Source organism: Filicampus tigris, chromosome 12 (assembly GCF_054856515.1).
Source record: "Filicampus tigris isolate MCC_2025a chromosome 12, RoL_Ftig_1.0, whole genome shotgun sequence".
Taxonomy (NCBI): Eukaryota; Metazoa; Chordata; class Actinopteri; order Syngnathiformes; family Syngnathidae; genus Filicampus; species Filicampus tigris.
In genome coordinates, this window is record NC_141228.1 from 3,031,781 (window position 1) to 3,054,965 (window position 23,185).

General features: G+C 40.3%; 1 protein-coding gene across 2 annotated transcripts in view; it reads right to left on the minus strand.

Moving 5' to 3' along the window:
- Positions 1-23,185, minus strand: part of pde4ba (phosphodiesterase 4B, cAMP-specific a) — a 199,516-nt gene that overhangs the window by 151,408 nt on the left and 24,923 nt on the right. Inside the window, exons 2-3 of one of the 2 annotated variants that reach the window (XM_086046215.1) lie at positions 14,966-15,060; positions 2,792-5,402 (exon numbers count right to left, since the gene is read on the minus strand). In XM_086046215.1, the coding sequence (XP_085902341.1) occupies positions 2,792-2,842 (51 nt within the window). In that variant the 5' untranslated portion in view covers positions 2,843-5,402; positions 14,966-15,060. The remainder of the gene's footprint in view (positions 1-2,791; positions 5,403-14,965; positions 15,061-23,185) is intronic. The other variant, XM_086046216.1, reaches the window with a different exon arrangement.

Here is a 23,185-nt window from a genome sequence, read left to right on the forward strand (position 1 = left end):
GATATCACAGTTGCTCAGGGCTCACGTAACGACCAATCACAGCTCACCTGTTTTTTGTAACTGAGCCAAGATTGGTCGCTATTTTAGCCCTCAGCACATCTGTGATGTCATTTTCAGCCGACAGAAGTAATAAAATGGCCGACCCTTGAGATGGTAAAAAAAATTGATGGATTTTACAATTTAACTCATATTCCACAAATACAATATTAATCAGACTGCCTTGTTTGAACTAGGGGCCTGCATAGAACATATTCTTGAAAAAAAAAATGTTTGGGTTGACGTTCGCTTCAATTGAAAAAACAACATTGGATTCAACTCACGCAAACAGCCCCTCAGCCCTTTTCAAAGACACACACATACAGGTACACACGCACGCGCGCGTCTTTCAGCTGTTACTGAAAGCATGCTACTGAACACCAATTGATTGGCTAATCTAGTCTTGCTTTAGAGAGAAAATATATATGACAAACACAATGCTGCATTTTAAGGGCAAGCAAGGAAAGTCTATCCAATTCAAGCAGTCTATGTAACCATATGATGTATCTGTATGTAGGTACAGTATTTATTTATATGCTGCGGCTACGTATGATATAAGATAAATATTAGCTGGATATGTGCATTTGTGTGTTGAACTTGTTGGTTCAATGTTGCAATTAGACGTACTTAGCCGATTCTGACTTTGGGTCCTGAGCCGCATCGCGTCATTCTATGGCTAGGCGTCGGCCGAATGAGCTGGCCGGGCCGCCCCGGGCAGGATCACCGACCCCGTGAAGGGTGACTGCTGCCACTGCGGTGTACAGCGGCCGCTGCAGCTGTGGAGATCCGTGGGAAGGGCCCGGCGCACGCCCAGAGTCGCCGTCGCTGCCCACGCTTGCCGGCCGGGACGAAGCGAGCCGAGGAACTGAGCGCGAGTGGGGACGAGCTAACGTGCTATTGCTACGCAGCTTCGGCGACAGGTGTCCGAGGCTGCGCGCCATGCACGCACACATTTTTTTTTTTTTTAATCGGTCGTACTTCGTTCGTAGCTCTTCTGCGCGGCTAACTAGGAATCGAAACTTAGCACCGACGTTCTAAAATCTGAACGGTTCCGGGAGAACCGGAATGATGGAACCGATTTCACTCTATTCCGGGTTTTCGGTGCCCAAACCTAAGGGGGACACAGCCGTGCATGTGTCTGCCGAGCAATTCATCCTCATCGTCAATATTTTGAAGCAGATGTAACGCCTCCTCTACTCTAAAGCTTTTTTCTTCAAGTTACAACATGTATAGATCATGTTGACCAGCAGTCTTTATCACTGCAGCAGCTGGTTGCTATGGAAACCTTAATCATGCGATCAAAAAAATGTACGGCGTCAAAAGAGGGTTGGATTAATTTAGAAAATAACGCGCTAATTTGACAACCCTAATCTATCTATCTATCTATCTATCTATCTATCTATCTATCTATATATATATATATATATATATATATATATTTATGTATATATATATATATGTATATATATATATATATATATATATATTTATGTATATATATATATATATATATATATTTATGTATATATATATATATATATATATATATATATATATATATATATATATATATATATATATATATATATATATATATATATAATAGAATGCTCTCGAATCCAGTGTATTTCTCACTACTCTCTGTGAAACGTGTGTCCTTGTCAGATCTCAGGGCATGTATTGGCTCACCCACCCCCACCAAGCCCTAATCACTCCAAACACTTGCCATTTTGATGCCAAGGCAACATAGCCACAGGGAGGAAATGACGAGATGAGTTGAGAAAACAGCACCTGCTTTCCATCAAGGAGGAGGGATTGAGAGGGTGGCAAGTAGAAAAAAATCGAGAGTGGGCTCTTGGTCAGGAAGATTGGGGGAGGGGGGTAGATGGAACAGCATGATGAGCTGGTAGGGGAAGGACTTACTGAGAGGGAGGCTCAGAGAGTGGCAAAAGGGCAAGAGGGAATGAAAGAAACTGATTAGGACTGTATGAAATAAAACATTAATCTGTGGCTGTGGATTAATTATTATAGGACTGTGAGTTACCTATACATACACAACATGATTAGAAACATCCATGTGTGCCTATTAATGCACATAATGTACTTACATGAGCATCTCATGTAGCTCCAGGGTGTGCCCACTGTGTTGTTAGATTAGTTATTGGTATCATCAAGCTGGGTGGTGGCGGTGAAGTTTGTCGACGGAAACGCTAACGGAAGCCCATTTCAAATGATAGTCGGACCGACCTATAGGCGATTACTATTTGGCCTGGCTTGACAAAAAGGCAGACTTTTTTAGTAAAAAGAATTTAAAATAGAATAGAAAAAAAATCTATTCTAGAATAGAATAGAAAAAGACTGATTTTTTAGTAAAATGCCTCTGCTAATTGCACCCAGTTTCCATTGGTAGTTGAATTTTTTGAATTTTTTAAGGTAAAATAAAACCAGGGTTGGCAGGTTTACTTTCAAAATGCATTGCAATACAGTTACTAGTTACTTGTTAACAAATGTAGTGAATAACATACAGTACCATGATGTTAAAATAATGTCACATGATTACCAGTGATGAGCATTCCGTCCCAGGGATGGAACGGTCCGTCCGTCCTTACGGACGCCCATTTTGTGGATGCATGGACAGAGGATGAGAAGTCTTTTAAAAAGGACAGACTAAGCAAGGACGGAAGTGGGTTTTCATCCATCCCTCTAATCGTCCCTAACCGGGTCAAGTACCAAATGAATGGGTTGTGTTGGGTACCTTTAAAAAGCAAGACCACTGTTCTCTTCCGTGATACCACAGAGCCTCCATGACTTCAGCCTTCACAACCCTGTACAGTGCTCTTTTTCATGTGTGTTTCATCCCTGCAGTATTCTTCTCACAGTCATAGTCTGCCCTCTAGTGCACGGCCATTTCACGGACGAGGAAGACGGACTGTAAGGATGGAAGCGCTTTAAAAGGATGAGGAGAGACAGGATAAGATAAGGATAAGAAGGCCTTTATTGATCCCACAGTGGGGAAATTTTCAGTGTTACAGCAGCAGATATAGGTCACACAGAGACGGCGGAATAATGTAGCCATTAATGTATAACATTAGCGGCAAACATTCCAAATCAAACTTATGTAAATATACGCAGTAACTATGTGCATATACACATGTATATACACACCAACATACATCTACATATAAAGTATGAAGAAACGCTCATTTTAACCTGTACATAGTACAGAGGAAAAATACTCTAAGTAAGTGAAAGTGCTGCAGTGAAATATAAGGAACAGAATTTGATAAAAATAAATCTAGACTAACAGTAGTGGGGAATGTTGGGTACGGGGTCGGAGGATGATTTTTCATGAATAACGACGGAGGGATGAGGGATGAGGACCGAAGGATAACCAGGTCGCAGACGGAGGCCGCACCAGCAAAAAAGGGTAAAGTACCCAACTATGTTGATTACTAAGACAAAATAAAAATTATACACAGTAAGTATTCTCTAGTAAGAAATCATATTTGCATTGTCCAATCTTTCCTTATAACGGAATTTCCTTCTGTGGGAAACGGCTACGGTACATGTCCTGTATAAAACGTGCAAGTATGGCAACAAGTTGTGTAACAAGTTAACAACATCCATCCATCCATTATCCATACCGCTTCTCCTCACAAGGGTCGCGGGCGTGCTGGAGCCTGTCCCAGCAGTCTTCGGGCAGTAGGCAGGGGACACCCCGAATTGGTTGCCAGCCAATCGCAGGGCACACAGAGACAAGCAAACATCCTCACTCACAATCACACCTAGGGGCAATTTAGTGTCCAGTCAACTTACTACGCATGTTTTTGGAATGTGGGAGGAAACCGGAGAACCTGGAGAAAACCCACACAGGCACGGGGGGAACATGCAAACTCCACACAGGGAGGCCAGAGCCGGGATCGAACCCACGATCTCTGACCTGTGAGGCGGATGTGCTAAGTTAACAACACAAGCAATATAATGCAAAAAAAATATTTTCCCAAAAAATGTTATTAAACAAAAACTGCACTATAAAGTACAGGTCTATGAACAAAATACAGTACAGTAAAACAATTATGGTCCAAATACTGTTGAAAAAAATACTGTAACACCAATGCAGTACAGTACTGTACTTAACTACAGTAAACCATACAGTGGTACCTCTACTTACGAACGTCTCTTTATACGAAATTTTCGAAACGCCTCAGCAGGAAAGTATTGCCTCTTGTTACGAAAGAAATTTCAGGATACGAAAAGTAAAAATACAGTATGGGCTGCTGCTCGCAGCTCCAGAGTTTCCTGAACGCAACATCCTCATAGCTGCTCTGCCTTTGGCTATTACCTTGCATCTTCCTGGCATGCCATTGGCTAAGAGGGACCTCCACCGTATGTGTCTATGTGTGTTGGTAGACAGCTGGATAGATAGAGATGTGATAGATATGCCTATGCAGCGTCCTCGTAATTCACCCCTCGAGCCATAAGGTGTTCCGATTAGAAACAAGGAAAAGAAAAAAAAGGAGAAAATCGTTTTTTTGTCCATACAAACAAAGCAAGAGATAATAGAAAAGTATGAAATAGGGATACGTTTGGTTGATCTCGCGAAAGAATATGACCGTAATGTATCGACAGTCGCCACGTTATTAAATCAGTTCTTTACAAAACGCCAGGCAAAAAACACTTCTGAGAGAGAACATGAACCAAAGAGAGCAAAAAGCAAATGAAGACAGCAATTAAAAGGTAAACGACCATCATTTTTATATTCTATTCTTTGTTTTTTACATTATGCACAACTCTCATTTATTGTGCAATAATCTAATTGTAACATGTATTTGTTACATGTTTTGATGCATTTTTATGCTTTATAAAACATTTATGTCCGAATATTGGGGGTCTTGGAACGGATTAGGGCATCCAGAACCAATTAATTTCAAAAGTAGAGGTACCACTGTATTGTATTTTAATATTGATTTTTCTTAGACTTAGGAAAAAATGTGTCTATTTTGAGTTGTTGTGTTGGCTTCATTCTTTGCTGTATGAAAATGTTTGCGTATCATACAGTTTTGTTACTAATTGCATGTAACTGTCTAGTTGATCATCACTGATATCTGGTGATTCCTTTGCATGCAAAAGGACACGTTCATTTACGCCACTGTACTTTGTCCGTCGAGCTGCAAACAATTTCCTCTGAGCAGGCAAACTGCTGGAATCGTACTGAGCCAGAATCAATTTCGTGTTTTATAAAGTCTCGTAGATTTGAGTTTTTCCAACTCCAAGTGTCTCCTGAAGTGTCCAGCTTCGCTTAATCGGATGCATTTCACTCTCTCTTCCACGGTCATTACCGTTCTTCTTCGTTTGGATGCCATGATCTACAGACGAAAATGTAAATGAATACATTTCAAATCTTTCGCAATTTCAGTAAAACGCATGCCAAAGAAGTAACGTAGCCCTTTGCAATTCCACCTGGCACTGAATTATGGAAGTTTGAATACATAAAAGAAGGCCGACCCACGGATGACCCACGGCCTTCTATGTATTCAAACTTCCATAATTCAGTGCCAGTAGCATTTAAAAAGACTCTGACAGGTGAGGAGAAAAATTCAAAGAGTTATCTTCAAAAAGAGACCAAAACTATGCCGATGCTCCAAATGGTCCAATTATCCAGCGGGAACTGCTTGAGTTTGGGCTACCGCGGGCTTCGCGATGGGTTCCGAGTACCGGAACTTCCGTTGTAAGGAATCGATCGTTAATGTAATATAGTTTATAAAATTTAATGCATATGTTTTTTTTTTTCCCCGGGCGAAGGAATTTCCGTTTGACAGAGGTCCGTAGGTGGGAATACTTACTGTACAATGGTACCCTGATATTTTGCGGAAGATAGGGGCTGGGCTGTCCCACAAATAGCAAAAATCCATGTATAATTGAAATGCATGTATTTAGATAAATAGGTAGGTAGGTGGATAGATACTTAGATAGAACCAAATTCTGAAATACTTTATATTTCTATTCTCATGTTCAATTTGTTATGGCTGTGAAATAGCCACATCCCCCTGCCTGTGACAAGAGAATAAATTGCTTGCTTTCCTTGGAGAGCAGAACATGTGATGTTCGATAAATCTGGCTAGTCTGATGCTTTAACATAAAAGTGCATTCAGTGAAATTGGCTGAAGGCAATTTAAATCATTTCAGCTTTATGTGTTTGGTTTACATGCACAATAGTTTAGTGGAGTGATAGTCTCGGGAGGGGTAAGAAACAGATTGAGTTACAGATGACATATTCTCCTCTACTCTCACTAAGGTACAATTCTATGAGACACACACACACACACACACACACACGTCTACTTAGTGTTTTCGTGTTATGTAAATAATGTTATATGTACAATATTTACAGCCCAATCAACTAAAACGTTTGGTTGTATTGATGTCGCCAAATGCACAACAACGCTGGCTGATAAATTATGTCAGACGGTAGATAAAATGTAAATAAGCACTATACAGTCTACGGGCTGTGAGCAAAATGGAATGTCATTAAACAAATGTGATTGGACACTTGTGCCATGTCCATACAAATAAATACTGTACATTTCCTCCAAGCATACAAATACCCATCACCTTTATTATGTCCTCAATGCAGCATTTTTTGCATATGATTCCCACTTGCCAATATGTCATGGACATAAATTTAGGGCTTACAGTGCATCTCTCGCATGCACTTGAAAGCCTGCTAACGTGCCACTATAAAGTGTCACATTCCCAAAATTGACTTCAGCGATTTCCCTAAAACCTTTTGTTGAAGGAGGACCGAGAGAGAATATCTAATTTAAGCGCGGATGTGGAAATTGTTATTATTTTTATATAAACAAAATGTTATTTTGTTCAATTTTGCAGCTTTTCCATTGCCCTGTACCTGTCAGGGTTCCGGGAGGAGCCGGAACCAAAGCAGACTCTAAAAGTGTGGACTCAGATGGTGTTTTGAGCAAAAAGGGTTTATTAGACAAAAATACGCAAGACCGACAAAGTGTAACTAAACGCGCTGGTATGACATAACCAGGAAAACGAGAACAACCAAAAACGCTTGCAAAAGGCAAGGAAAGAAATAACGAAAATTGCTTGTCGTCAAAGGACAAGATCACACCAATTCCAAAAAGTTCAACCGAGGGTAGCTTTAATAACACAAGATACAATACTTACTATGGCGAAAAACTTGAGGCAACAAAAGCAGCAAAATACATGGCGAAAACATGAGAGGACATCTAGAAAATCCTATCTTGTAAAAATAAATACATAAAAATGAACGGAAATAATATTTGGTTGAATTAAAGTTCTGTTCAGTTTAATCGCTTGTTTAGGTGAGTAAGGGCGTGTATGTGTGTTGGAGCAAGGGAGTGTAGGTACGTATATCCAAGAACAGAGAAATTAAAGCCTGGGGCCTCATTTATCAAAGTACGCATACAACATTTTATAAATCTGTGCGTATGACTGAAATTTAAAGAGTGCGTAAGTGCAAAAAAATCCATATTCAAACGTGCGGACACCTGCCGTACGCACACCAACACCTGCGAGCCACTCCAGCGAGTTGAAGATTGCGGCTTGATGAAGCGAACAGAACCACATCATCTGCAAAAACCAGTGTCGGAATACAGAGCCCAATAAACTAGGCCCCCTAAACACCTTGGCTGTGCCTAGAAATTCTGCTCATAAAGGTTATGAACATAATCAGTGACAAAGGGCAGCCTTGGCAGAATGCATCCCTTACTGGAAGCAGATCGGACTACAACACGAACATTCACACACACCAGTGAATGCGGAAACATATATAAGATATGTGTGCACAAAACCAGTTTAGATCTGATCGCAGGAATCATGCACCCCAAATGCTCATATCGTTTGAATTGAAGAGGAGCTTCTGGGTGCACATTTTAATAAGAGGTTACCAACAGAGATAAAGAAATACGTCACTAATCTGTCAACACAGACGAACGGATCAACTTTACTCAACGTTAACTATATAATATTTATCCTGCTCATGTAAAAATAGATACAAATATATTTTGAAATATTGTGCTATTTATTTAAGTTTTTGTCTTGTTCAAGGTAATGTGATAGCTCACTAACTACTGGTGTGTGGTGGGGTGGTGCCATAGCACTCTCTATTGACCAGCCGCCAATGCTTGTCCCATGGGCAAAGCAGTTTGTTTAATGTATTCAGTGAATGTTAACATGGTGATATCAGATATGTGTCTCTTGAAATATATGTAAATAGCAGCGGTGTAACAGTCCACAAAAGTCACGGTTCGGTACGTACCTCGGTATGGGGGTCACGGTTCGGTACGTACCTCGGTATGGGGGTCACGGTTCGGTACGATTTCGGTACAGCAATAAGTCACAAATGCGTAAGACTACCGCTAAGTTGTTTTTTTAATTTAGTTTTAACAGAGAGCAAGTTACAATTCAATTTGCTATAAAGCAAACAACATGCCCTGTTATAAAAGCACAAAATGGAATAAAAAGTGGTGCATTAGGGTTGTTCATAAATAATAATAATAATATTCATAATAATAATGATAAAAAAATATCAAACACAGGAAAACACCCTTTCTTGTATGGATAGAATGATGTTGCAGATAAAGCCACGTAGAACTTGCCAACTAGTAACTGTAACTTCATTAACTTCATCATTATAAGAGCAGCAGAGGACAGCTCATGCTCCACCACGGCTCTTGTGCGATTATATATGACAGGGAGCGCGGTCTTGCTAATAGGTGCCGGGATGGCACATTGTAACGGGGCTCCAGCAAGTTAAATAAACGTTTGAAGCCAGGCTCCTCGACTCAAGCATATGGGCACATAGATGTTGTTATGTATATGCTGATTGCTTCAGTAATTACTAATATCTTTGGCTCGCTCTGCTTTCACTTCTACAGGCTGTTTAAAAGTAGCGGGGATAAGTTGTTGGTGTTGAACGGGTTTCTTTTTTCTATCTCCGGTAACTGTATCGGGGTGATGCCATCTTACATGTGTTGGCATGTTTGAAGTGTTACCTGCAACATACCGCACGGAGGTCGATCAACTCCGACACAGTTCTTGTTCGCTCCACCACTCGCACTCCATCGCCGTCGTACTCAAATCGGAAGCCGAAATGTTCCCAAACGGCAGATTTGTATAGGGGCAGCTCCTCTTGCCCCATATGCATTCTCCCGCATTCACCATTTTTCATTTGTTTTGATTTATTTCTTCTTCAAACAACAACTGTGGCAGTGCTTGGTCTCAGGCGTTGACTTTTTTTTTTCTTCATCAGACGTATTCGTCATATGACTGCGTGCACCGAACCGTGAAGCCCATACCGAGACGGTATGGGACGAATACAAAAACCGTTACACCCCTACTAAATAGTAAAAATAATGAAAACAGTATAAATACAATGCCATGAAAAAGTATTTGCCCTCAAATTCTGTTTTTTAAGCGTAGTTTCCTCTCTTTAACATTTAAAAGCATCAAAGTGTCATGTGTCATCTTCCAAAACGCTTACCCTGTACAGGGTCGCGGGGAGGTGCTGGAGCCTATCCCAGCTGACAATGGGCGAAAGGCAGACTACACCCTGAACTGGTCGCCAGCCAGTCGCAGGGCACACAGACACCGTCACTGATCGGGAACCGATCCCACGCTGCCCGCACACAACTCAGGCATGTGTACCACTACACCATCAGTGACAGCATCAAAGTAAATATCAAAGATAAGACAGGTAAAAAGCAGCGATTTTTCATTCAAATGTCGTTTTTGTCCAGTTTCTTTCTTATTGTTGAGTCATGAACAGGGAACACGGACTTTCACTAAGGAGAGGGAGGCCTGCAGTTCTTTAGATGTTGTCCTGGGTTCCTTTGTGACCTCCTCGATGAGTCATTGCTGTGGCCTTGGGGTAATTTCTGTTGGGCGGGTGTTCACCACTATTCAATGTTTTCATTTGTGGATAATGGCTATCGGTGTGGTTCCCTGCAGTACTAAAGCTTACCAATGGTTTAGTAAAACTTTCTAGAGCGATAGATGTCAATGACTTTATTTCTTATGTATTCTTGAAATCCTTTGAATCATGGCATTTTGTTACAGCTTTTTGAGATATTTTGGCGAACTTCGTATCGTCAGACAGGTTCTATTTAAGTGATTTCTTGATTGAACAGGTCTGGAGGTAAGCAAGCTTGGGTGTGGTAAGCAAAAAGAACTCAGCTTTTAAAAAAAATATGATTAGCCACTGTTAATTCCTAATCTATCAAGGGGCAAGTAACTGTACTTTTTCAATCATGGCCAGGTAGTGTTGAATAGGTTTTTTTTGTCCTTAAAGAGAAAAGTCAACCCAAACATATATTTTTTCAACAATATGTTCTATGCAGGCCCACTAGTTGAAACAAGGCATTCTGATAAATATTGCATTTGTGGAATAAGAGTTAATCCACTTGTTTTTAGCCATCTCTGGGGTTGGCCGTTTTGTCACTTCTGTCGACTGAAAATGACATCACAATCACTCAGGACTCAGGTAATGGCCAATCACAGCTCACCTATTTTCTGAAGCTGAACCATGACTGGTCGTTATCTGAGCCCTGAGCAACTGTGACGTCATTTTCAGTTGGCAGAAGTGACAAAATGGCCGCCCCCTGACATGGCTAAAAAGCGTGGATCTCGCTGCTTAACTCATATTCCAGAAACGCAATATTAATCAGAATGCCTTTGTTCAACTAATGGGCCTGCATAGAACATATTCTTTAAAAAAATATGTTTGGGTTGACTTCCTGTTTAATAAATAAAATAATAATTGAAAAAGTGCATTTCATGTTTCCTTAGATTAACTTTTTCTGATATTTATATTTGCTTAATGATCTTAAGGATTTAAGGATGAGGAAACTATGCAAAGAAATAATACTAATAATTTGAGAAGAGTTGAAATAACTTTTCATGGCACTGTAGACAGATATGCTGTATGCATTACATTTGAATTTGGCACTTGGTCATTCAATGTATTCAAAATAGACCCTAAATGGACATAAATATGCATTCCGCTGTTAATATACTGTTAGAGGCCAGATAGTTGACACAAAACAAATGAACAAAGTAAGAGAAAGTGTTTCTTATGCAGAATGAAAAGCACATAATGTTCAAACTTGCATCAGGAGATAAAGTGAGTGACTGAGTAATGCACGCCCACATTCTCTGCTACAAACTATTTGAGCAACATTATTAGACACCCACAACCACAGAAGAGTGCAACACAAAGTGTACAGGTGCTACTCACAACAAGCCACAAAGCTATACTTCCATGTCCTAAAAATACTGAAGCTCATATTTGAAGGGAACCTACATTAAAAGGAAGTATATGCTAATCTACTGTATATACATGATGATTCATTTAGAGCAATTTATACATTCGAGCTTTATGGGAGGCAAGGCAATTATACAGTATACGGTGAAACCTCTGAAGTCCAACAGCCATGATGCCATAAAATTCAAAATTCAAATGAATTCATGGGAAAACTACATGTCCAAAGTTACACAAAACCTCTGAGGTCAAAACCATTTGGATCTATGATGTCACACAATAACTCAAATTACTCAGTGCAGTGAGAATAAAAGGATTAAATATGGGCATGTACAGCATTTGGGGATTTTTTTGGTTAACAGGGTTAACAGAAGAACATGACAATGAGATGAATCACCAGAAGCAGAGGTAGGAGGACTCCAGAATCACCATATGTGCTGTAACTTGTGTGTTAGTGTTTTAACTAGGGTTGTCAAATTAGTGGATTAGTTGCGATCAATGAATTACAGTCAGAGTTAAAGCGTTCATTTTTTTAATCACATAAATCTATTTTTTAATCTCTAACTTTACTGTTTCTGTATGATGATGAGATCCATTTTGATGCATGAGGCTTGTGCTTAAGTTGGTGTGGGTGTAAAAAAACAGTGGTCAATGTCACACCCTGAAGTGGACACTGATTGGCTGTCATTGTGTTTGGCATAATCTGATAGGCTCCTATTGTAGATGTTCAGGAGCAGAGAGAAGACGTGAAAATAGAGGAGCATGTGAGAGTTGTTGGTCTGACAAATGGTAAATTTAAAAAACGCCCTGATGGCACTATTGATAAAGGCAGAGTGGTATGCCTTCTTTGTAAGGAGGACTTTGCTTACCAAAGAAGCAGTTCAAGCCTACCACACAAATGCAAAGTAACCAGCCGCGACTAAAGCCACAGCTAATGATAGCACCGAAGACACTAATGTAGCAAGCCATTGCAAAGCTCTTCACCAAATTTAACTCAAGAACTGCCCGCGTATGAGAAAGTCTGAGGCTCACAGGCGACCGAATGTTCTTGCCAAGTGAATAGCGATGAATTGCAGGCCGATCAACATAGTTGAAGACAAGGAATTCATTGAGTGTTGCAAACTGGGTCCAATGACCCATCATACAAACCACTGTGCAAGACTGCAGTGATGACTAAAATCAGCAAGATGTATGACGCTGAAAACAATAGCAAGCTTGATGGGATTTTTTTTGGTGGGGGGATGGGGGGGGGTCGGACAAATTTGCAATAACCGCAGATCACTGGACCTTAACTCGGAACCACGGTTATTTGGGGGTGACTGGACACTTTATTGATGGTGAGTGGAACTTCAACTCATTTTGCACTGATTGTCGTGAAAACAAAAGACAGGTACTTGGCTGATAAATGTGAAAAACAGTTCCTCGTGTGGCAAATGACTGGGTAATTGAAAAAACGATATACACCATAAATACAGATACATACATATAGACAATGGGGTGCTTTGGGGCTTTTTTCAGCAATTTTTAAGTGATATTAAAAAATAGATTAATTAGATCAATTGATTACAGATCATTATTAATTAATCTCTCAATATTTTAAATCTATTGACAGCCCGAGTTTTAACATTTTACTAGGTCTGCAACTAAGGACTACTTCAATCAACGATTAAATGGTCAATTATGTTTTTCATTAATTGATGAATTGGCTAATAATAATAATAATAATAAAATGCAGAACAGAACATATTGAAAATACTTTTTGGACTTCCCCTTTAATTAATAACATGCCTTTACAATGGTTTTATAATATACACTCATGATCAAAATCTTAAAACCAGTTGAAAAATTGCAAGAATTTGCATTTTGCACTGTTGTATCTTAAGAAGGTTCTAAGTAGAGTTTCAAAATTCAAAAACAAGAAATGGGAGCAAGAGACCAAATATTTTGAGCATGCAATTTATTGAAAAGAACAATTTAACTGAAATAGGCTGTTCATCAGCTGATCAAAGGTTTAAGACCACATCCTTTAAAAGCTCAAATCTGTGCAAAAATTTGAATTCGATTTTCTGTCAAGTAATCACACTTTGAAGACCTCTTGATGGGGAAAAGCAAAAAAACTCACTGCCTTCGAACGTGGCAGGATTGTTGAGCTGCATAGACAAGACCTCTAACAGAGTGCCATCACTGCTGAGGTTGGACGCAGTAAAACAGTCATTAAAAGATCCTGAGGTTTAAGGAACAAAAAAATCAAGTGGTAGACTCGAAAATATATCACCAGCACTGAGCCGGAGATCCGAAGGGCTGTCCGTCAAGACACGAGACGATCCTCATCCCAAATTAAGGCCATTACTGGTGTTGACTGCAGTCCAATAACCATCAGACGGCATCTGCAAAGGAACAGCTTCAAAAACAAAAAACGTCTTCAAAGGCCACGTCTCCTTCGACGCCACAAAATTGCCCGTTTGGCCTTTGCAAGGGAGCACCAAACATGGGACGTTCAAAGTTGGAAGAAAGTTTTATCCTCTGATGAGAAAAAATTTAACCGTGATGGTCCTGATGGCTTCCAACGCTACTGGCATGACAAGGAGATGCCACCTGAGATTTTTTCAATACGGCACAGTGTAGGGGGCGCCATCATGATCTGGGGTGCTTTTTCCTTCAATAGAACAATGGAGCTCCAGGTTGTGAAGGGGCATCAAACAGCAGCTGGCTCCGTGGAGATGTTGCAGCGGCCATCCCTCATGACTGAGGGCCCTCGTCTGCGTGGTGATGACTGGGTTTTTCAGCAGGACAACGCTCCAATTCACAATGCCCGTCCGACAAAGGATTTTTTCAGGAGAGCTACTCATTACTGAGTCTGTTTTGGAGACTTTAATTTCTGTTTTAGGGTTTTTTTGGAGCTATGGTCTTAAAATTTTGATCAGCTGATGAACAGCCTATTTCAGTTAAATTGTTCTTTTCAATAAATTGCATGCTCAAAACATTTGGTCTCTTGTTCCCATTTCTTCTTTTTGCATTTTGAAACCCTACTTAGAACCTTCTTAAAATACAACAGTGCAAAATGCAAATTCTTGCAACAATCAAGTTTGAAATGTCATTCTTGCTGTTTTGCTGTTTTTGTCCTTTTTTTAAGAATTGTGGTTGCTCCTCAGACCCTACCTCTTTTCAGTTGGCCTCTTCTTGCTTTCACCCACAGTTCTTAACTAGTCACTTCCCATCATTACATTTGTCAGACAGTAGCAGACCTCAGCTATCGGTATGCCTGCCTCATTATTTTGTTCTTTCACCTTATTGATTCCACTGTTGGCCTTTACAATACGCTGTAAAGTCACTCGTGCTTTACTCATGTGTCCAAATCATGGCTGGAACATTGTGCACTTACTATTCTCATCTGTGACCGTTTATAACCCTGATTCTATCCTTACTTTTACACTTGTACTTGTTTAACCTAATGGAATATATGGTGGAAAGGTTGTAACAAGTGGTGTGGTGTGGTCCACTGTGTGGTCCTTGAAGGGCCAGAAACTTTAATACACCCACCATAATTATTTGCAAGAAGGAATTTCAAGTATTCATGCTCACTGGGGTCTTATGATATTGGATTAAGATGACTCAATGTCTTACATTGTTAGGAGACACTGTGAGGACACTTCGGCTCTTTCTCATCTTTCCTTGAGTAGACTACTCCACTGTCCACCAAGGCAGCCTCAAATACACACCTGCAAGCCAAATACAAACACACAGTTAAGAATATAATGAAAATACTGTATTATGTGGAACACATGGCAGGTCAATATTACTTTTACAGGATTACAGGGCTAGTTAGCTTCAGCGCATGGAGTCAACAGGTGAGGTTACATTTTTTCCACAATATTTTCTATAGTGCTTCTCTTCATTAGGGTCACAAGTGAGCTGAAGTGCATCCAAGCTGACTTTATGCAAGAGGTGCTTTATATCCTGCAGACAATCGCCTCTATTGACACAATATTCTTATTTTTGAGAGGACTAGAGAGAGAGAGAGAGAGAGAAAGAAAGAGAGAAAGAGAGAGAGAGAGAGAGAGAGACTTGATCTGAATGTACTGTGTATACAGTACAGTATCTACACTAAGTTGTGATCATCATGCTATACAAATGGCCATTCAGCACAATGAAAAAATTAACATTATGGGCCCTATTTTGGTAGGCAGGCACCACGTTCATCGGTGCAAGGCAGTCTCTAATTGCCCTTGTCACATGCGTGGCCGACAACATCATCCGCAAGCGTAGATCTTGCAGTTTACCTGCCAATGTCATGTTCGGACCCCAGCGTGTCTACTTCTCCCACATTTTTAATATAATAGATATGAAATTTTACTGCTACTCAGATTTTTTTTTCACACTAGCTACTAAGATACTAAGTCATAAAAAAATAGACAATGATAACTATGACCTAATTTTTGTTACAAATGGCTCTAAAAACAGTAAATAAACATGTGTGTGTTGTTGCTTGCTCAACCAATGTCATGACTATATTTTCCAAAGACTGTTCCAAAGGCAAATTTGTTTTTTTTCCTACCTGTAATCTCTCCTCTCAACAACAAAATGAATCAGCAAGCTAATGAGACCTGACACAGCCTTAATGGATTTTGTCATTAAAAAGGCTCGCATGTACCTCTGTTTTTTTCCCTCAATGAATGAAGAAGAGATATAATCAGTTTTAGCTGTGGTAAAGAGAGATCTGAAAGGATGGCAAGACATTGAATAAATACTGAAGATAATATATTGGGAAGGATAGGCAGAGTTAGGAAAAGGGTAATGTTGGAACAGGACACAGAAAGAGTAACACAACATAGAGTGCATCCATCCATTTCTGGACCACGTGTCCTACTCAGTATGGAGAGTTGGAGGCAATCCCGGTAGACTTCAAGTAAAAAGGCAAACTACAGCCTCAACTTACCATGCATGTTTTTGGAATGTGGGAGGAAAACCGGAGTACCCAGAGAAAACCCACGCAGGCATGGGGAGAACATGCAAACTCCACACAGGGAGGCCAGGGCCGGGATCGAACCCACGACCTCTGAACTGTGAGGCGGACGCGCTAAACAGTCAATCACTGTGCCACCCAAACCAAATACAATGATTTCCAAATCACGCTCAACCAATATTCAATTGAATTCACTACAAAGACAAGATAGTTAATGTTCAAACTGATCAACCTTATTGTTTTTTGCAAATAATCATTAACTTAGAATTTTATGGCTGCAACGCGTTCCAAAAAAGCTGGGGCAAAAAAGACTGAGAAAGTTGAGGAATGCTCATCAAACACCTGTTTGGAACATCCCGCAGGTGAACAGGTTAACTGGGAGCTGGTGGGGCCATGATAGGGTATAAAAGGAGCTTCCTTGAATTACTCAGTCATTAGCAAGCTAAGATGATATAAGGTCCACCGTAAGTCTGTGAAATAGTAGAACAGTTTAAGTTCAATGTTTGTCAACACAAGTAATTCAGGGATTTCATCATCTACGGTCCATAATATCATCAAATGATTGATTGACAGTCATGTTGTACTTCTTCCATTTCCGAATAATTAACAGATGTCAATTTCTTATCTAGCTTCTTACTTGTGGTTTTGTAGCCCATTCCAGCCTTGTATAGGTTAAAAATTTTGTCCCTGACATCTTTAGACAGCTCTTTGGTCTTTCCCATGGTGGAGATGTTGGTGTGTCACTGATTCTGTTGGCAGGTGGCTTTTTATCCACGTGACAATTTGGGACAAATGTCTGTACAGCAGGTAATGATTTCACTGAAATTAGGAGCATGTCAGTGGTGTGTGAAAGCAAGCATTCCTCGTGGTTGGTAGGGAATCAAATACTTATGTTTCCCTCAATGAAATGCAAATTCATTTTTATTTTTCATTTCACGTAATTTTCTCGATTTGGGGGGGGGGGGGGGGCGTAAGGGGGGGGGGGGTAATCATTCTATCACTGTTAAAATAAAGCTGCCACAAAAATCTGAGACTGTTCATTTATTTCTTAGTATGAAAACATTCAAAATCATCAGGGGATCAAATTTCCTCGACTCGTATGTTGCAGACTAATAATCTTAGAGACACTCATTTATGCCTATTCAACATATTGTATTCTTTGTAAATGCCATCGGGTAGTCATAGATTATAAGGCCACATAACTACCATGCCTGTCCTTACATTACAATATGTAATTTGGACAGAGACCTGTCAGGAAGAGGCTATGGCATAGTGTATCAGGCACACTGTCACATTTCAGCTTCAGTCTCTGATGCATGTCAAGGTCACATGCATCATTGGAGACTAAGTTGTGAATCAGTCTAATGGAGCGAAGATAACAAGCTCAGCCTACGCATTCTTTTGACTGACTGGCTCAGTGGGACATCAGGCAGGTTGTAGAGGTTTTGTGGTTGTCAACTCATCTTTGAATTTAAATGTGCTTTCTGCATGTACTGTAATTGGTCAATATACTGCTACTGTACACTGTCATAAAGGGACACTTGGATGAGCTTAACATTGGCACTTATATAATAGGTTTGCATGTAAAAATGACATCAGTACTAAAATGCTCCACCCAAAAGAGACTGTAGTGATTTATGAGCTTTTTTGGTAATTAGATTTACAACAAATTGGCATGCCCCGTTTTGGAGCTCAGCTTGTTATTTTTTCTGCCTCAGCAGTCTACGTCACAGGAGGGAGTCAAGCTAGTAATATTGCTCGCTTTGTCAATTCTGTTGTCTAAAACGGCGACGGATAGCCACCAAAATGCAAATGCGCATTACTACTCTTGTCCACTTCAACCTGTAAAAGTTGTCAGATTCCACTTACCGAAGGTAGTCCTCGCCAGCTCTCCATCTAACGGGTGGAGACAATTTCCCCAATTCAAGCCAATGTTGCTCCTAGGAACGTAGTCCATTCAATATATTTACCAAATGGTCCATCACTTCACCTGACCATGGCGCTTTTGGTAAATCTTTTATACTCCACGTAACACGACAAAGTATAAAAGTGTTCTACACAATAGTTTGGATTTATTGACATCAAACATGATCTCATCATGATCACCCCCACAAAATCAAAAATACTGCGGCGATCGCTTCTCCAATTACACAGGCTGAAGCGGACAAGAGCATGAATGCGCACACGAACGCCGACTGGTTAAATTTCGGACATTTAGCTACGCTAAACTCATGTCAACTCTCAGGAGGCAGACGGCGACTGGAAGCGGGTAAGCAATCAGGCAAGCATAGATCTTTATCCTCCCCCCCTTCCTTCCACGGCTAACAGTAGGATAACGGCACGGCTAATGGCAACAAAGAGCTTCAGGCCGTTAAAACAAAAGGCGTTAGCATAACAGCATTACCTCCTTACTGTCCGCCAAGCCTGAGTCTTCATGTCGCGGGGTTGCCTTCCAAGCAGTTGCGAACGTTATCCGACACCGCTTGCAGCCACCAGCTGGGGCGTGAGAGTGAGGTAAGACCTCATCGAACAAGCGTCAATGTTCAGCGAACAAAACATTTCAGTGAGGAGACTGAATGACTCCACAGCCGAGAGTGGCCGCATTGGAACGTGCCGTTTCGGCTGTTACGTTCCAAATTGGACGGCGTGTTGTAGGTCAAAAAATTGGGGCCATTGCTCATCCAAATAAATGTGCACGTCTACTCATTCCCACTTCAGTCTCTGTAAATATCCTGACTAGTGTTAAATGCCTCGCCCGTCCTAACTGTTATCAGCAAAGAAGCAGTATTTTAAAAAAACTTTTTTTTTTTTAATCAAAGAAGCAGTGTGTGCCATAAATCTATGTAGCTCAGCTCACTTCCTCATTTCCTCATTCTCATATAAATCAGCCACGGAGAGGTTAATCCTTTTTGATATGTTGAAGTGGTCATTAGTCGGGGTGTCCACATAAATTTTGGTGCCAATTGATCATCGTTTTTGGACGTAATAAGCAATGAAAGTATAATGATTTCCAATGGAGAGTCTGTAATCAGTCCCGCCAGTGACTCCAACCGAACAAGGATAGAACGGTGGGGGGCGCGACCATTTTCCTTATTAAAAAGAGGAAGTCGCTTATTTCCTAATTTCTCCCAAATTTATTGATAAAATAGAAAATGACAACTCTTTTCATTTTCTCCAATTAAACAATATATAAAATGAACTTAGTTAGCGAAAACATGGCCATCTGGGCCGAACCATCCCTTTAATATCAATGTGTCCAGTTAAAAAGTAACCACTTTCAAGAATCACTTTCACAGGCTATTATGCAACTGAGGCATGGAAGAGGTGGAAAAGAGGGAATATTTGCATGACAAACCTTAAGAATGAAGAGTTTGCAAGTGATGTCCACAGAAAACCTTCTCATCCTCTCTGGCAGTTTTGTATTTTCCCAGAGCCCTTGCTAATAGTGGTAGAATGAGGACATATCTGCCTCACAGCCCAAAACCATGGACTCTATTTTCACAAGACTAAACGCAATATGAAGTTATGCCTGTTTTTTTGCTGAGCACACAGGTGCCAGTCTATCAAAATAGGGCCCCAGATAACCAGAAAACATTGGAATTGACTGATTTGCCATTGGTGCATTGTTTTCTCTCAGTGGTTCCCAAACTTAATGTCAGAGCACGTTGGTTGGTAGCTCAATTTTTATTACCATTATCAGGATGGCCATATTTGCATTATTACTTGCTTTGGCAGGCAATTTTGCGTGAAGTTTAACAGACTTAATATAGTGTCTCGTCATTTAAATACCACAGTGACTATGTTTTAAAGAAAATCATTGTAGTCTTAGTGTTCTTTTTCCTCTTGGTGTTTGACAAAGCCTGGAAGTGTAGAACAACTAATTGTTCCTATCCTTGACTATGCTAATATTGTTTATCTCGTTGCATCCACTACTGACCTCCTGCTTTTGTGAGAAGAGGTGCATTGTGGTTACTTGTGTATTTGTTATTGTGGTTTTGATTGGTTTTATTTTTGTCATGTCTTTCCTATGTTCTTTATGTCTTGTCTGTGTCATTAGGTTTTTGTGTCCACCTGTTCTAGTTAGCCTGTCCCTTGTGTCTACCAATCAGCTCCCTCAGCCACTCTTATCTTGTCCAGATGTTTCTCGTTACCTGTATTCTCTGGTTTCTTCTGTCTTTGTCAGATCATTGTTTTTGGTTCAGATGTGTTCCTGTGATGTTCCAGTTTGTGAGTCCATTCACAGTTTTGGTTTGCTACTTTCAGTCTTGTTTTTTGGACTGATACTACTTTAGTATTTTTGATTCCACATGCCTTTGCCCTTTTTTTATTTTTGGAAAATAAATACATTTTGATTGTGTGCGTCCTGCACTCCTACCTCGCCTCCCTGCTTCCTTGCTCTTGGGTACACCTTTTTGCCACCACCACCTCAACAACCCACAACCCATGACATGCATTGGCTACAGTTTATTCATAAATGTATTCACTTTATTTATTCTTCATATGATTGTGAGAGAAATTGACAGTTACAATGATATCATGTTTAAAAGTTTATTTCTTCGATACTCCTCTTGTGACATTTAGTTGAACTCACCCACTTAGTTTCCATCTGAGTAGAATGTGCTGTGTAAAGTGTGAAACAGAATGTCTGAAATAGAAGACTGTTAGCCCGCAAACAGGTGCAATGTGCAGAAACAAGGAAGTATCACTGGTTTTGCATGTCTGTATTTCAAAATCCATGTTCCCTGTACTGAATAAAAGGCGAACGGGCACAGAGGCGACGATCTGGAGCAACCACTTCGTTGCCTCTACCTGCCCTCGCGAGCGAAAAAGCCAATCTTGGCTGGTCTGACTTGCTTTTTACAGTCCTCTAACAAGGCGTGTCTCGGTCTTCCGAGCTGCATTCCCTGACAATGATAAACACTGCTTCACTCCCTTTTCCACCAGTTATCATCCATCAAATTCAACACAGATTTTCATTTTTGTTCCATCCCAGCCATAACTACCGGTAAGTCGATTGCTAAGAAATCTTTCAAGTTTAAAGCTCCCTCTCACTGGAATAATGTAACTTGGATTATCAGATACATATCCTAATTTCAATTTCCAATTTAATATTTGGAAATGCTCTGTCAACTTACCTTAGAAATCACTGTACTTGTCAGATATAACACCCCGACAACACCCTTACAGCTTCTAATGTAACTTTCTTTGTCCAATCAGTCTGTTTGTTACAGTGAGACTTCTATGAACATTATTACTTTAGATTAGTTTATGCTGTTTTGGTCAATGTGTGCATATTTTTGTTAATATTACTTTTTGATCTCAATTTGTTATTCTGGTACTTTGTTTTTTTTTTCGAGGGTCCCTTTAGAGCACATATGTCAAAGTCAAGGCTTCATCCGGCCCGCGAGAAGGTTTTCTACGGCCCCTGGGATGATATTGATTTATTATTAGAACCGGCCCGCAGAACGCAGCAAGCTGGTGTGAGTAGCAGATGTGATCCGGTCATTCGCGCCTGCTTTATAATATATTGTGGCGCCTTCAAACAACACGCCGTTAGACGTAGTTTAATTATCTTGTTTTTATTGGTCCAACCGGCTAATGTGGGCCACAGTCGACGCCAATACAGTACGACAACCGTTCGGTTAAAAAAGTGCAATGGCTCTCCTCTTCGTCCTTCGCTCCTCTCGCTCGCATCCCCTAACATCCATGGTTGGCGATGTATTCAACCTCAGAAACAACACAACTCGGCAAAACACAAATTCAACAACAACACAAATAACCCAATTTGTTACACTATTTCTATAATATATTCCTTTGCCAACCCCTGGCTTTTGCTAAATAAAAAATAAAATAAAATAATGAACATTACCGCTACTTCTGCGAGGATCGTACTTCGGTCGTCTATGTGCCGACTTAAGACGTCACGTCACTGTTTTGTGGCTTTCGGAATCGGATTGTGGTGAAAAGTTATTCGGAGTAAAACCCGTTTTATTAAGAAATACTTCACATTCTGTATATTTCATACAATCTTGCAGCCCAAGTGAACCACAAAATTGATGCCAGTTTGGCAGGAGAAACGCAAACATATATATATTAGGGGTGTAACGGTACACTCGGGTGTATTAATACGTTTCGGTATGGCATGTTTGGTCCGGTCCACTTGCGTTCGGTTCGGTCCACTTATTAGCGCGAGCTTACGCACAGACTCAGACTGTTTGCATGCAGGAGACGAGAGTGGCGGCACAAAAGAGAGAGCCAGAGCTCAAAGGTGCCCGCGTACACTGCGGTCTCCTGTTTGGGAACATTCTGGCTTTCCTGTTCCCCATCGCTGATGGGGAAAGGTGCGTGGATAAGTCCGAAAGTTGTGTGCCGACATTGCTACATGAAATCGGTGACTGTGTTGCGGCTAGCACGTCTAACATGCACGGCATCCTCTGACTGTGAATGTTTCTTAGACGAGGAAGCAAGCAGTCTTTTTAGCCCAAAACGTCAAACTTAAATAGCGAGATTTATCATATTGTTGCGTCTTCCATCAACACGCCGTCAGACGTAGTTCAATTATCAAATTTTTATTAATCCAAGTACAACTGCTCGCGCTCTTCTTCATTCTCCTCTGCTCCTCTCGCTTGCCGCATGATGCATTCATGAACCTCGGAAACATCACAATTCAGCAACACACGAATCCGACCACAACACAGATAACCAAATTCGTTACAATATGCTGTTGAACATTCAAAGATTTCAATGCCTAAAAAGTTTATACAATTTCATAAAAACTTTTTTAAAGTTACTGTATTTTTTCCATTATAAATAGTTTTAATATAGTTAGCAATAATTGTAACTGTTATTGTATGTATTTTTTTCAATCACAAAAAGTGTAT